At 43.7% G+C, this 16,468-nt stretch overlaps 1 protein-coding gene across 3 annotated transcripts in view; it reads left to right on the top strand.

The window, feature by feature from the left end:
- The first annotated feature begins 693 nt into the window (after window positions 1-693).
- The window catches only part of SEC11A (SEC11 homolog A, signal peptidase complex subunit), a 40,582-nt gene continuing 24,807 nt past the window's right edge, over window positions 694-16,468 (top strand). For all 3 annotated transcript variants that reach the window (XM_049614247.1, XM_049614248.1, XM_049614249.1), the window contains exon 1: window positions 694-847. In XM_049614247.1, coding sequence (XP_049470204.1) covers window positions 797-847 — 51 coding nt within the window. In that variant the 5' untranslated portion in view covers window positions 694-796. The remainder of the gene's footprint in view (window positions 848-16,468) is intronic.

Below are 16,468 nucleotides of genomic sequence, written 5' to 3'. Positions count from 1 at the left end.
CAAGGAGCCAGCAGATCCTGTTAACGGGGTCACGTTCGGGGCAGGGAGACGGGGAGCAAGGGGCTTCCTGACACCCCGCACCCCTGGTGGTCTCATCACACTGTAGCACGCTTTGGTTGTTGTCTCCTGCACCAAGAGTCTTTTGAACTCCGGAGAGCTTGAGGCCGTGCTTTGAAGGGCTCTCATATCCTCCGCCCTTACCCGTAAAACACTTAACGAAACCACCTCGGCCGCCACCTCCCGTAACGCGGGAGACCCACCTCGCACCCCCCCCCCCCCCCCCCGCCCCTCCGAGAAGGCAAAGCCTGGCCACAAGTCCAGTGCCACACCCAGACTCGGGGCCCGGCTGCAGCCGCCGGCCACTCAAGGGCCGCCGCTGCCCCCGGACGCCGGAGCCCGGCTCCCGATTGGCCAGGCGCGCACGAGAGCCCGCCCTCCGGAGGTTGCCGGGAGGCCTCTCGGCTCCCCCGGGTCGCCGCCTCCGCTAGGGGCCGGTAGCTAAGTGCGGGCACGGGGCTCCGGTAGGTTCTGTGTAGGCGAGGTCGGGCGTGGGAGCGCCCTGTTACCGCCACACCAGGCCGGGAGGCTACATTAGGCGAGACGAGAGTCCCTTTGTCTGCTCTCCGCAGCGACGCGCCGGGCGCGGGGAGGGAGCGCCGGTTCCCGCCCCGGAAGCGGAAGTGCGGACGCCGCGGGGTCCTGTCCAGTGCGAGCCCGGCCGGTGCGCCAGCCATTCCGCCCGCCGGTCACATCGCGCCCTCTCCGCTGCCCGTTTCCCCCGCTCGACGGCCTCGCCATGCTGTCTCTAGATTTTTTGGACGATGTGCGGCGAATGAACAAGCGGCAGGTGAGGATGGCCTCCCACTCTTTCCTGGGGCTCCCCTCTTCTCTCTGACGCTGCCACTGCGGGGCCGGGCGGACCTCTGGCCCCCAATGAGAGGGCCTGAGGAGGGCTGACGCCTGGATCATTCCTCCTCTTGGTGGAGCGTGTGGCCAGAGGTCGCTTTGTCCGCCCCCTATTTTTAGCTCCTGGCTGCGTCTGGGCCTGCTCGGGGCGAAGCGGGAAGCCGGGGGCTTCACGTTCCATTCCTGCTATCGAGGCAGGAGAGCGGGTGGAAACCGCAGGGCGCTAAGTGGGAGTTGGGGTTGCCTGCTATTTTAGACTCGGGAAGGCGGCAGACTCGTGTTTTCTGCGATCGCAGCGACTCCCGGTCAATTCCGGCGACTGGGTTTAGCAGTTCAGTGCTGCTCCTGGCTTCTGGAATGCTCGGGAGGGCGGCTGTAGGCCCCCCAAGAGCCGTTTGGCTGCTCTCAGGCCGAGGCAACCCTCCTGCTGCAGCCGGACCCCAGCGGGCTGCAGGGCCTGTCCCTGGAGCGCCTCTGAGCTCAGAGTTGGAGCAGCAGTACTACTTGCCCTGGAGTCCTCTTAGCAGTAAGGTGGCAGCTCTCAGAATCCTCGGATTTGCTGCCCAGTAGTAGTGGCACAGGGATCTTGAAATTGAGATCTGGTGATGTTTTGTCCCTTAAACCTTACTCCGTCTTGAACTTCTAGACCTTTTGCCAGATGGTCCTGGCAACACTGTTGTAATTATTTAGTCATTAGGAAAGGTCGCTCCTTTTTGTCTTCTGCACGAAGTGTGTTTGTAGAGCCTAGTTTTGCTTGCCTTGGACCTTTTTTTTTTAACGGTGTTTCGCTTTTAAGAATTTAACGTGTCACTATTTTTTTTTTTAACTTTTAAAAAATGTTTATTTATTTATTTATTTTGAAAGAGAGCGGAGTGGGGGTGGGGCAGAGAGAGAGGGAGAGAGCGAATCCCAAGCAGGCTCCGGGCCGTCAGCGCAGAGCGGAATGTGGGGCTCGAACCCACAGACGGGGGGAGATCCTGACCCCAGCCGAAATCAAGAGTTGGTCCCTTAACGGACTGAACCACCCAGGCGCCCCTAACGTGTCACTGTTAAAGATGTTCTTTTGGACTTGTATTCTACAGTATTCATAGTTACCGTCTAAGGAAGTGGATATGTACCCTTCGCTTAGTCCGCTTCAGACTTTTCCTAGCTCAGTGTCACCTCTTAAACACGTTTCCTAATTCCCTCAGTCATAATCATTCTTTTCAAGTTGCACGAAGTGCTGGTCTTTATGGTGACACTTCAGTGTCTCACTTGTACAGTGCTGTCTTCTTCATATCTGGATTTCTAGGTGCCATAGACGTTTCTCCGGAGAAATACTTAGTTTGGGCCTACTGGTTTTTGTTTTGTTTTGTTTTTGTTTTTGTTTTTGTTTTGACTTATGCCAGGAATCAGACGCAAAGGTCAGTGAGACAGACAATGGCTTTGAGGAACATAAGTGTGTAGAAAATGACTAAGGCAAATAATAACTATTTTGCACCCTTGCTGTGTGTGATGTGTTTATTTACCTGAGAGGTAGGTAACGTCACTCCCATACTGCAGATGAAGAAAATGAGCAAACTCCCAGAGGTTGTTGGGGGGACGTGGCAAGGACTGAATAGCATGGCAGTGGGGTGAGGGCAAGTAATGAAATGAGGCTTTATCCGTACATGATATCTGGGGAAAAAAATTGACAGTGACTCTAGACACTGAGAGCTAATCGGACGAAAAGGGTAACTCGAAGTTTGGTTCTTCTCTTCTAAAATTGCTGTCATTTGCATAACTTTTCCACTTATCCTTAAATATCATCAAATGTCTGGTTAATTTGTTTGAGTTGTCATTGTTCTTTTTTCTTATCAGGTTCATAGAGGAATACTTAGTGCAATAAATTTCATCCATTTAATTTTTTTTTTTACATTTATTTTTAAATTTTTTTTTTTTAACGTTTATTTATTTTTGAGACAGAGAGAGACAGAGCACGAACGGGGGAGGGGCAGAGAGAGAGGGAGACACAGAATCAGAAGCATGCTCCAGGCTCCGAGCCATCAGCCCAGAGCCCGACGCGGGGCTCGAACTCACGGACCGTGAGATCGTGACCTGAGCTGAAGTCGGACGCCCAACCGACTGAGCCACCCAGGCACCCCACATTTATTTATTTTTGAGAGACAGAGAGAGATAGCATGAGCACGGGAGGGGCAGAGAGAGAGGGAGACACAGAATGAGAAGCAGGCTCCAGGCTCCGAGCTGTCCACACAGAGCCTGATGCAGGGATTGAACCCACGAACCGTGAGATCATGACCTGAGCCAAAGTCGGACGCTTAGCCAACTGAGCCACCCAGGCACCGCAAATTTCATCCATTTAAAGTGTACCGTTTGATAAACTTCCGGTTAACTACGCCCATCACAGTCAAGATAACTGAACATTTCTATCACCCGCAAGATCCCTTGTGCCCCTTTCTGTTTCGTCTGTTAGCAGCTGGCAACTACTGATTTGCTTTTTGTTAGTATAGATGGACTTGCATTGTATTTTTTTTATTTTTATTTTTAATTTTGGACTTGTAGTTTATATTCTTTTGAGTTTTGATTTTTTAACACCTTACTCAAGACTTTTGTTTGTTATATGTAATGCAGTTTTTTTGGTCAGCCTCACAGTTGCCAGAAGTAAAGTGTTTACCTTCCCTGACTCCTATACATTGTTGCCAGATTAAAGGCCTCTCTCCTGCCCTCAGACCTTCAGCTCCTCATTGCCTTGTAGGTAGTGGCCTAGACCCTTAGAATGGCATTTGCAGTAAGCCACAGTCGTGTTACAGTCGCCGTTTCTCCCCGCTTCAGTTTACTTTTTCTACCTGTCTCGTCATTGTCTCTGAACATTGTTCCATTCAAACCTTATGTACTCTGCTGCCTTAAAACTCGTCTTGTATTCTTTCCGAGTCTTTGTGGACTGGCCCAGAACATTCAGTGTTAGCAGTTATATACTATTTTATTTGTCTTCTTCCCTTTGGAGTATGGCTCCTTTACTGAAGTATCGGATCGCTGTTTTCCTGCAGCTTTTCTTAATCCATGAAGACCTGATCAATAGAGTTTGACTGTTTCTGCGGTGTAAATACACCCAACATGGCTGATTTCATGCTACCAACATGACATCTCTCAATGTGGAATTAAGAAGAGCTGTGGTAGCAGGCACCTGTTATTTCCACTTTACAGATAAAATAGAAAAACATAATCTCAAGAACACAGATAACGAGGGGAAGAACAAACATAGATAGCGAAGGGATGCCTGGGTGGTTCAGTAAGTAGGTTGAGCTTCATGCTCTCGGTTTCAGCTCAGGTCATGATCTCACAGTTCATGGGTTCGTCGGGCTCTGTGCTGATAACATGAAGTCTGCTGGGGAATCTCTCTTTCCCTCTCTCTCCGCCCACCCCTGCTTGCTCTCTAGCTCTTTCTCTAAATAAATAAATAAATAAATAAACAAACAAACATTTTAAAAAAGGACATAGATAATGATAAAATGTAGTAAAATAGTCTGGAACTGATGAATTTAGATTATTTCTTTGTGGTTGTTTTTTTAAAATGTAATTTAATTGTACTGATTTTCAATAACACTGTGCTTGACACCCAGCTTGCAAAACTCCTGAAAAGTTAGCAAATTGGCTCCAGCACACTGCTGGTATAGGTTAGGTTTTTTATTTTAGTTTTTAGTTTTTAAATTTTTATTTAGTTTTGAGAGTGTGGGTGAGTGGGGGAGGGGCAGAGAGAAAGGGAGACAGAGGATCTGAAGGGAGCTCCAGGATGACAGCAGAGAGCCCGATGTGAGGTTTGAACCCACAGACCGTGGGATCATGACCTGAGCTGAAGTCTGACACTTAACTGACTGAGCCACCCAGGTGCCCCCAGGTTTTTTTTTTGTTTGTTTCTTAAATGATTTTATCTTTAATCACACCCATTGTGGGGCTCAGATAAGTTCGAATGCTGTATCAACTGAGCCAGCCAGGTGACCCTGGATATAGGTTTGTTTTTTGATGCCCATTGGGATGGCCTTTATGTCCAGAAAGGCCTCTTTAAAATTATCTTTTAGTTTAAAAAATAATTTTCAGCTTGTAAAAGCTAAAACTTTAAAACTGAGTTCTTAAGCTTCTAGAATGAGTGTATAAATCTTATTTAAAGGCTAGGAAATTAAAAAAAAAAGTCTAGGAAATTTTAACAGACATTTTTAAGGCCCTTTGAATATTTGGGCTAATTTACAAACAAACACCTGAAAAATATTATAAATTTAAAAATTTCTTTTGTAAAGGGTGCCTGAATGGCTCAGTTGGTTGAGCATTCGACTCTTGGTTTCAGCTCAGGCCCTTATCTCATGGGTTGTGGGTTCAAGCCCCACATCGGGCTCTGCGCTGTCAGTGTGGAGCCTTCTTGGGACTCTCTCTTTCCCTCTCTCTCTGCCCCTTACTCTCTTATGCTTCTGCGCACATGCTCTCTCCCAAAATAAGTAAGTAAACTTTAAAATTTTCCTTTTTAAGAACATCATTCAGCAAACATCACTGCATACTTATATCATTTGTATATGTCTGGGACTACTTAAGTTCTCTGAACTGTTTCAACACTGTGTAAATAGTAAACTTTCTGCTTAAAATCATAAATCTACAACAATTGATTATATATTACAAATTGAAACTACAAACCTGACCTATTACTTTAATGGGCCAAGTTCTTTTAAATTTTATAAATACTTAAAATACCAAATATGCACAGAGTTTTTAACATAAAAATATTAACACTATACATAATTTCCTTTAAGAATTTTTGTTCTTAATTATAAATTTTACTGGGGTCAGAAGTTGTTTACCCACGGGGCGCCTGGGTGGCTCAGTCGGTTGAGCGTCCGACTTCGGCTCAGGTCATGATCTCACAGCTCGTGAGTTCGAGCCCCGTGTCAGGCTCTGTGCTGACAGCCCAGAGCCTGGAGCCTGCTTCTGCTTCTGTGTCTCCCTCTCTCTCTGCCCCTAACCCACTCACATTCTGTCTCTCTCTCAAAAATAAATAAACATTTTTTAAAAAAATTAAAAAAAAAAAAAGTCGTTTACCCACTAAGAAAAGAAGTATGTCATGCCAAGTAGTTTTCATGCTACTTTCACATGTAAAATTTGAGATTGTCCCTGTTTGCCAAGAATTCTTAATGACCAGAGGGTATCGGCCAGGATGTGACTAGATCCATATTTGAGCCCTGATGGGATTGGTCCAACTTCCACAGACTTTGCTTATTAGCTCCTCCTTAGGCCTCTTACATTACTCGGTTTGAGTTTTGCATTTCTTTGGGTTTTAATTATCTGTATGTCTTCTTGCCTAAATCTAAAGATCTTAGGACTTGGCAGAATCCTTCAGTCTTTTTCTTTCTTCTTCTCTCTTAGGATCACTCAGCTCCTAATGGCTGTGGTAATGATATCTGATTGAACCCTAGATACCTGTGATGATTTTTGTTTAAATGAATTGGTCCCCCAGTGAGGCACACAGAAGCCAAGGAGATTTTTCTTAGTCTTCGACCTAATATCAGTAAGTGTGCAGCAAATAGGAGGTACATATAGCAGAGGACAGGTCTATCCAGATTTTTGAAAACTCATACAGTCTTGTTTAGGATGAGGAAAATGTTACTGACAAGGTGTCCGCATTCAGTAGTTAGTTGCCAAGTTTCAGTGTAGAAATACTAACGTCAGGGGCACCTGGGTGATTTAGTCGGTTAAGCATCCGACTTTGGCTCAGGTTGTAATCTTGTTCATGGGTTTGAGCCCCATGTCGGGCTCTGGGCCGACAGCTCAGAGCCTGGAGCCTGCTTCAGATTCTGTGTCTCCCTCTCTGCCCCTCCCCTGCTTGTGCTCTGTCTCTGTCTCTGTCTCTCTCTCTCTCTCTCTCTCTCAAAAATAAATACTAAAAAAAAAATTAAAACTGAGACATGGTGAATCAGCGAGATGTCACTAGCCAGCACTGTTATGGGTGGACAAATCCAAGCTTTCCATGGCATCCGCGGCTGGAGTCCACATCTGGTTGATGGATTGGGACCACACCAAAGGAGAGTAGATGCAGTGTGTGGAAAGCTGTTGCTTCTCCAACTAGGCTCTGTTGGTCACCCAGAAGAGCTAGACATGGAACAGAAGAGAGCAAGGACAGACTGCATTGAGCCAGGCGCTTGATTTCTCGCCGCCTCTAACCACAGCGACCTCCAGCATAATAGCAGGTCCTTCCTTTTGACCTTCTAGATCTTGGGCACATTTCTCTTTTTGGCCAACTTTAACCCAGAACCCTAGAGAGAGGGGATTTGGGGATGCCTAGTTAGTTGTAGCTTATCCAGGTTGGCAAAGTGCAAAATTACTGTAGTCAACTCGGCAACTATACACACATCTTCTAATTGTATTTAATTTTTTTTAATGTTTATTGATTTTAGGGCGGGGGGGAGGTGGGAGGGGTAGAAAGAGAAAGCGAGACAGAGGATCCAAAGGGGTCTCTGCACTGACAGCAGAGAGTCTGCTGTGGGGCTCTGACTCATGAGCTGTGAGATCATGACCTGAGCCGAAGTTGGACACTTAACCCACTGAGCCATCCAGGCACCCTTGTATTTAATTTTTCAAATAAAACAAAATTATGCTTCTGACTACTATGTAGCTATCCTTTGTTTTTGTAATTGTTCATGTGGTTGTAGCTGTATTCTTTCTTCCATTAGCCATTCCATAGTCCTTCTGCTCTCAGCCAGAACCCAAGTTGGTCATAGTTTCTTGCCTGGTGGAGTGACCCAAACTTCATTACTAAAGGGTTAATGTCAAGAGTAGTCCTGCCTGAATTGGACTGTCGTGGTTTTCACTAACTTTTATCCCAGAGCATAAGAGAACTTAGAGAACTTCTTTGTATAGTCCAGGATTCTATATATAGTCCAGTTATACTCACTTCCCTCATTATGTAGAAACAACCCTATCTTCTGAACGTCAGGATCAGTCACCCTTGCCGATAAGTAACCCTCTATTTGCATTTTGGTTCACTGGCATGAGGAGCCCAAAGTGGCCAGGTAGTGCTCTCAACTTCCGGTTTCATGGAGTCATCGTGTCCCCTGATGGAAGGATATCTCCTGTGAAAATGAACATGTCTAAGCCAGCAGAATCCAAAGTTGTGAGAATGGAAAGCGGAAATTTCACTAGCAGATTGTTAGGGGTAATAGTGAGAGCTCACTCCCATTCTCATCCTTTTCTTCTGGACGAATGGGTAGTACCTGTAGAAGAAGTAATCTCATATATTGGTTGCTGATTCAGAGCATGTACCACATACTGGAAGGCAGTAGACACTGTCCCAGCCCCACAGAGTGTTGCTGGTGACTAACTGGTGCACTAAGTAGCCTCCAAAGGCCATCTGTGTCACTCGGAAGATGGAAACCATACCAGTGACTGAACAGGGAAACGTTTAACATGAAGAACTGTTAACTAGTAAAAGATGTTCAACTACTAAAAACGGGTAAAAGAGCACTCAAAGTTCAGAAATGTCACGTGCAGAAAAGAGCTACACCCTCTAGGATGAGGGAGTGAACGAGGAAAGAACCGCCCTCCCAAGCCTGAGATTCGAGACCTCTTTTGAGAGGGTGTGGCTCCACAGGAACCACATGGTCTGCCGCATGCAGTCTGCCATGGCAGTGACATCTGCCAGAGCAGTGAGCCGGGGCTGCTGGGCGGCTGAGAAATTTGCCAGGGATCACGTGGGCAGGAGCCAGCCTGTGATGGCCAGTGACGAACACTACCAGACCTGCACACGGATCCGCTCACTGCCGTGTGAAATAAAAACATGGAACGGAGGAGAGAAGCCCCTTCCTCCCTCACTTTGCAGTGGCCCTCGCGTGCCGTTTATTAATAAATCCAAACATGACTGAGCCGGTTGGAAAAGGAGACTTTGTGTAGGTAACCCAAGAATGGATTTGGAGCTCGAAGGCAATACATTGATAACTGGCCTACCGTTCCGCTGTTATTTCCGGCCAGCCACTTCCAGACGATGGGAGACCTAGTAAGACCGGTGAATTCCATGACCTGTATGGCCACCGCTGTACTTTAATTATCCATGAAATAAGTTCCCTCATCACAATGTTGTATGGAATACCATGATGAGGAACTAAGGCATTCTGTAAGTTCACGGATGGTGGTTTTGCCAGAGATACCAAGGAGAGGGAAGACATCCCTATCTAGAATATAGTCTAGTAAGGAGAAGTTGCCGTCCATCCCATGACAGAAGTAAACCAGAATCAGGAATTGTATCATTGTTGATTTTTTTGCTGTTGGCAGAGTAGACACTCATCATTGGCCAGAAGCAGATTGGTTTTGGTGACTGAAAATCCACATTGCTAACCATCAGCTTGGCTGCTTACAGACAGCCACTTTGACCACGAGCCCGTTGGGCAAGACGAGGGTAGCTGGATGTCTGACTGACATCCAGAGAGTAGGTAATTTTATTTAACTGATTATTTTAGTATGTGCTGCCGAAACGAGCACTGCTTAGCTGATTATTAAGATAACTCCTCTGCTGGGACACCTGGATGGCTCCGTTGGTTAAGCATCCAACTCTTGATCTCAGCTCAGGTCATGATCTCACAGTTGGTGAGAGGGAGCGCTGTGTTGGGCTCTGTGCCAACTTGCGGATCATGCTTGGGATTCTCTCTCCCCCTCTCTGCCTACCTCTCTCTCTCTCTCTCTCTCTCTCCCTCAAAAAAAAAAAAAAAAAGACTTCTCTGATGATATAATTCTTTGGTGAACATTTATATGGGACACAGACATATCTTCACATTCTAAATACCTGCTTGGAGAGTTCCCTCAACATACCACTGACCCAAATGCCTTGTCTCCGGCTTTTCGATAACGTCCCTTCCAGTCCCCAGCCAGCCAGCCAGCCAAACCGCCGTTCACTTTTGAATCAGTGTAAATCCACACCTGTGGCCACCTCTCCCTCCAGGCAAAAGGAACCACTTCTGTCACTCAAAGTTCTGCCCAATGGGGAGATTTCCCTTAATCACGGTCCCTCGTGGTCAACCGTGAATGGGCATGCAGTGCCACAGCCGTCTGTTTTCAGCTGGTGCTAGGTGGTTCGTGTAGAACCGTCTAAAAACCAGGCCCGACGTCGTCCTTAGTCAGCCGGTCAAAGGGAGCTCCCGTGAGGCAGTAGGTATGAGAGAAGTGAAGCAGTTTAACCTGAGTAGAAGCCATGAGTATCTGAGTCACTTGCTCGTACAGCTGTGTCTTCAGACCTGCCCGAGCCCGGTCTTAAGTAGCCCGCTTCTGCTTGATGGTGGAGTACTTCCGCGAGCTGACGCACAGCTTCGTGGCTTGGTGTATCTGGCGGTTCAAGCTGGGGAGTTCAGGTCACGTGGTAATTTGGTGACACCCCCCCCCCCCCCCGGTCAAGTGTTTGGTCTCTGCCAGAACCCAATAGACGCCAGAAGCTGTTACTTCAGAGAACAGTTCTCCAAAGTATAGCATAGCTTTGCCCCCAGATCCACAGGTGTGTGCTGTCGTTGACCCCTAGAGAATGGCCAGAGGCTCCCCATCTGTCACAAACACTTCAGTCATCGTCTGGGTCTGATGGCCCAGTTGCTAGAACAGCTTTCATGGCAGCTTGGACCTGTTGTGGAGCCTTGCTCAAGACCGGCTCAAAATGGGTTTACTAGATACGGAGATTGGACTAGCTCACCCACATGAGGTATATGTTGCCTCCAAAATCCCAGGAGGCCCGCTAGGCTTCAAGTTTCTTAGTGGTATCGGGAACCAGATGCAGCAACTTCCTCTTCGTCTTGGAGGGGATGTTTTAGCAGGGACCGCTGGACACCCAAGAGTTTTCATCAGGAGGAGGATTTTTGTGGGATTTATTTCCCACACTCTGGCCACTTGTGTATTTTTCTTTTTATGTTTATTCTTGGAGCGAGAGAGAGAGGAAGACACAGAATCCAAAGCAGGCTCTAGGCTCCGAGCTGTCAGCCCAGAGCCTGACACAGGACTTGAATTCACGACCCGTGAGATCATGATCTGAGCCGAAGTCAGACGCTTAACCAACTGAGCCACCCTTGGTATTTTACCAAGGGGTCTAGGTCACAAGGTTCAACTACCAAGTGCAGTCAGCACTATATTGATGTCATCAACATAGTAAACAAGTTTACTCTGGAATGGAAGGCCAATCAAGGTCCCTGTGGCTAGATTACAATCGAAAGCTCTAGAATTGATGTAGCCCTCAAGTAGACCCTGTCACCAAAAGCATACCTAGTGGTCTTATTTCTCTTGCTGCAGGGATCCTCAGAGACAGGAAATTGTCAGGAAAACATGCGAGCCTCTTTTAAGTTAATGTTGGCTAGAAACTGATGATTGTCTTGCTAAGACAGGGTACTCAACCCCGGATTTTCATCATTCAGACTCATTAAGGATGTGTACCTTTTAGTTCTGATTATGGCTACGTGTAACATTGTTAAGGGACTGTGACATACAGCATTATGTTTATGGTTATGGGCCTGGAATATCACTTGTAGCAAGAAATAAGACTGGAGAGGTCAGCAGGGCCCAAATCATGGAAGGCCTTGTATACGGAGGAGTTCAGACGTGGTAAGTCGTGAGAAAAAATTTGGAGCAGACAGTACAGTAATTTCACTTTCACTTTATAAAAGTAATATACAGGCAGATGAGTTACATGGATGCAAATCTAGAGGTAGAACTGTCAGATTATTTTCATAGTCTTGGTGAGAGGAAACGAGACCTGAATTCAGGCAGTAGCCGCAGGAGTAAAGCCAACAGGCTGGATGTTAGAGATGTTGGGGGGGTGAACTCTAGAGGCCCCATGGCGGATGTTGGGACCACACTGGAGAGTGTGGAAAGAGGAAGCAATTTGAGGAAAAGGGTTGAGTTCAGCTTTGGACATGGGTGATTTTCAGAAGGTAACTGAATATATTTACCTAGAGGATATAAATGGTGTGACACAAAGAGATCTCAGTGTCATCAATGTAGAAGTGATAATTGAAGCCGTGAAGAGACAAGATTGCGTGCAGAATGGGGAAGGACAGGGGCAAAGACGATCCTAGAACACCTGTCTTTCAGGGTCTGGCGTAACAAACCAAGGGATGAGTGGGTTATAAGAAAGTTAATCGAGTGCTAAATGCCTCAGAAAGACAAGGTGGTTGAAATAAGTTTATGGGCTCACCCTCCCCCCCCCATAATGAAACAATGAATAGTTTAAATAGGTGTTATATTTACATTGCTCAAAAATTTAAAAAGGGAAAGTGACTTTCCTATAGTTTTGCCAGCATTGTATGTTTCCAGACTTTTAGATTTTTGTCATTCTAGTAAGTGAAGACTGGTATCCCAGAATAGTTTTACTTTATATGTCCGTTATTATGAGTTTGGTCGAGCATATTTTCATGTGATTTTGGAGTTGTTTTTACTTCATTTTCCAAGAACTGGCAGTTCATAATCCTTTGCCTGTTTTCTTTTTTGGGTTATTTTCTTACTGATTGCCAGGAGCTGTTTCTAGGAAGATGAGTCTTTTGAATGTATATATGGTAAATACTTTCTCATAGTTTATCATTTGTCTTTTGACTTATAATTTGCCATGCATAGTTGTGGGATTTTTTTAGTTATTGTTTGCTTTTTTGTTTTGTTTTGGTAGTTACCTTTACCTAGATTTGCTTCATAGCTTCTGGATTTCAGGTCAATTAAATAAGACTGTCTTTACTCTGAGGCCTTTCCTACTCTGTTTGCTTCTATTTTGTATCCTTGTCCTTAAAAAAAAAAAAAAAAACTTTATTGACATATAATTTATAAAATTCACCCATTTGAAGTGTACAATTCATGTTTTTCAGTAAATTTATCCTTTGCTGGATAGTTTATATAAATGTAATCATCCAAAATGTAGTCTTTTGCAGCTGGCTACTTTCATTTAGCGTATAATTTTTTAATTGTAAAATACCCATAAAATTTATTGACTCATCCATTTTTTTTATGTTTATTTATTTTTGAGAGAGAGAGAGCGCGCGCACATGAGCAAGAGAGGGGCAGAGAGAGGGGGAGAGAGAGAATCCCGAGCAGACTCCACGCTGTCAGCACAGAACCTGACGCGGGGCTCGAACTCAGGAACCATGAGATCTGTGAGAACTGTGAGACCAACCATTTTTTAAGTGTAGAGTTCAGTCAGGGTGCCTGGGTGGCTCAGTTGGTTAAGCAGCTGACTCTTAATCTCACTTCAGGTCTTGATCTTAGGGTTGTGAGTTCAAGCACTGCATTGTAGGTGTGGAGCCTACTTAAAAAAAAAAAAAAAAGTGTAGAGTTCAGTAGTGTTAAGTACATTAACACGAATGTACAACCAATCTCCAGGACTCTTTTCACCTTGTAAAATTAAAATTCTGTGCTCATTAAAAACTCCCCATTCTCCCCTCAGCCCATCCTCTGGCAACCACCCTTCTACTTTCTATCTCTATTTGACTTTTATTGATTTTTTGTTTGTTTGTTTATGTATTTTCTGTCTTATTGATTTGTGCTCTAAACTGTATTTCCTTCCTCAGTTGCTTTGTGTTTAGTTTGCTATTTTTGTCTGGTTTCTTGAAGTGGAATCTCGGGTTATTGATTTAAGATCTTTTCTGCGGCGCCTGGGCGGCTCAGTCAGTTAAGCACTCGACTGTCGATTTCGGCTCAGGTCATGATCCCACAGTTAGTGAGTTCGAGCCCCGTGTTCGGCTCTGCACTGACAGCGTGGAACCTGCTTGGGATTCTCTCACTGCCCCCCTCTCTCTGCCTCTCCCCTGTTTGCACACACGCACTCTCTCTCTCTCCCTTTCTCTGAAAATATTTAAAAAAAATTTTTTTAAATCTTTTCTAATATATGTATTTAAAGCTATAAATTTCCTTCCAAGCAGTGCTTTAGCTACACTCCATAAATTTTGATATATTGTGGTTTTGTTTACACTCAGTTCTCACAATATTTTATGATTTCCTTCTGACCCGTGGGTTATTTATAAAAATGTTTAATTTCCAGATATCTGTGGATTTTCTAAATTTCTTTCAGTGCTGATTTCTAATTGAATTCCATTGTGGTTGGAGAGCATAGTTTGTGTGATTATAATCTTTTAAAACTTGAGGCTCTTTTTTATTTGCCAAGGGCTGGATCTCTGGAGAATGTTTCATGTGTGTTTGAAAAGAATATGTATTCTGCTGTATTGGGTGGAGTGCCCTATAGATGTTTAGTTGGTTGATGGTGTTCAGTTTTTTTATACCATTGATGATTGTCTGTGTCATTCTACCAACTATTGAGAAAGGGATATTGAAGTCTCAAACTTTTTATCTTGGAATAAATCCTACGGGGGTATGCAGTGTAAGTATTGTTGGATCTGATTCGCTAAAATGTTGCACATAATTTTTATATCAATATCAATGATCTGTTCAGTGGTTTACTTAAAAACAACAACAACAACAATTATTTTTTTTGGAGAGGGGTGGCTGCATGGCTCATTCGGTTGAATATCCTTATTTCTTCTCAGGTCATGATTTCGTGGTTGGTGAGCCTCACATGGGGCTTGATGGCTGCTCTCTACACGAGCCTGCTTCGGATCCTCTGTGGCCCTCTCTCTGGCCCTCCCCATGCACTCTGTCTCTCTTTCAAAATAAATAAATAAACATTAAAAAAAATTTTAAAGCTAGTTTTTTTTAAGTTTATTTATTTTGAGAGAGAGAGAGAGTACGCTTGCATTGGGGAGGGGCTGAGAGAGGGAGAGAGAGAATCCTAAACAGACTCTGTGCTGTCAGTGTGGAGCCCAATGCAGGGCTTGAGTTCACGAACTGAGAAATCATGACAGCCAAGATCAAGAGTTGGTCTCTTAAGCAACTGAGCCACACAGGCACCCTTGTTAATAGTTTTCTCAAACCGTGTTTGGTCTGGTTTGGTAATGCTGGTCTCATAGAATGAATTGGAGAGTATTCCCTTTTCTGCGATTTTCTGGAAGAGTTGGCGTAGAATTGTTAATGATTTTTTCATTAAGTGCTTGGTAGAATTCACCAGTGCATGCCATTTAAGCCTGGAGTTTTTCTTTTTGGAATGTTTTTAAACCATAAATCCAATTTCTTTAATAGATATTGATCCATTCAAGTTATCTTTCTTCAGTGAGCATTGGTAACTGTCTTTCAAGGAATTGGAAATATATTAGCATAAAGGTTTTCATAATACTTATTATCCCTATAATGTTTGTATATAATACAAATGAATAGATATTACTCTAGTGATGTCATCCTTCCTGATACTAGTAATCCATATCCTCCCTCCCTCTCTCTCTCCCTCTCTCTCTTTCTCTCTCTCTTTTTCCTGATTAGTCTGGCTAATCGATCTTCTTGAGGAACCAACTTTTGATTTGATTGATTTTCCTTATTGTTTTCCTGTCTTCTGTTTCATTTCTTTCTCCTCTTATTTTTAGTATTTACTTTCTGTGAGTTACTTTGGGTTTCATTTGCTTTTCCTAGTGTTTTAAGGTAGAAGCTTAATTTAGGAAATTCACAAATATTTGGAAATTAAACAATTTCTAAATAACCCATGGGTCAAAGGAGAATCAGGAGAGAAGTTACGAAATATTTTGAACGTGTAAGCAAAAATACAACATATAATTTGAGACTTTTCTGTTTTATTTTTACTGCTATAAAATTCTTCTGTGTAGTATTTTAAATGCATCCCACAGATTTTGATGGATTTCCATTTTTATCCAGTTCAAAATACTTTCAATTTCTTTTTTGAGTTCTTCTTTTACCATGGGTTATTTAGAAGCCTGTTCTTTGATTTTGAAATATTGGAGGGAGTTTTCAGATACCTTTCTGTTACTGATTTCTATTTTCATAACATTGTGATTGGAGAATGCAATTGGCATAATTCAAATCCTTATCTATTCACTAAGACTTGTTCTTTGGTCCTGAATATGGTCTATCTGGGTAAACTTTCTATGTATACTTAAAAGGAATGTGTATCTGTTGTTGTTGGGCAGAATGTTCTGTAAATATTAAGTCAAAGTGGTTGGAAGTGCTGTTCAAATTTTCTCTAATCTTACTGATTTTCTACTTTCTTCCTGTATCAACTATTGATAGAAGGATTTAAAAATTAGTAACTTAACAGCTTTGGATTTGTCTGTGTCTCTTGTAGTTCTATCAGTATTTGCTTCCTGTATTTTGAAGCTAAGTTATTAGTTGCATAAATGTTTAGGATTATGTCCTCATAGTGAACTCACTTGTTTATAATTATGAAATGACCCTCATATCCCTTATAATATTATTTGCTATAAAATCTGCTTTGTGTGATACTAACATAGCCACTCCATCCATCCATCCCTCCATCTGTCTTATCTTCAGTTTTCTTTTGAGTACGATTAGCATGATATGTTTTCCTGTCTTTTTACTTTTAACAACATTTGTATCTATATTTAGAGTACATTTTTTGTAGGCAACATATAATTGGGCGTTTTTTTTTTCCTAATTCAATTGGTATAGTATATAGGTAGTTTACATTTTATGTGATTATTATGGTTGTGTTCAGGAATCTCCATCTTAATTTTTTTATTTCTCC

The sequence above is a fragment of the Panthera uncia genome (genome assembly GCF_023721935.1).
Source record: "Panthera uncia isolate 11264 chromosome B3 unlocalized genomic scaffold, Puncia_PCG_1.0 HiC_scaffold_2, whole genome shotgun sequence".
In the NCBI taxonomy this organism is placed as follows: Eukaryota; Metazoa; Chordata; class Mammalia; order Carnivora; family Felidae; genus Panthera; species Panthera uncia.
Note: the sequence above shows the minus strand (reverse complement) of the source record. Positions and strands in the feature narration are given on the sequence as shown.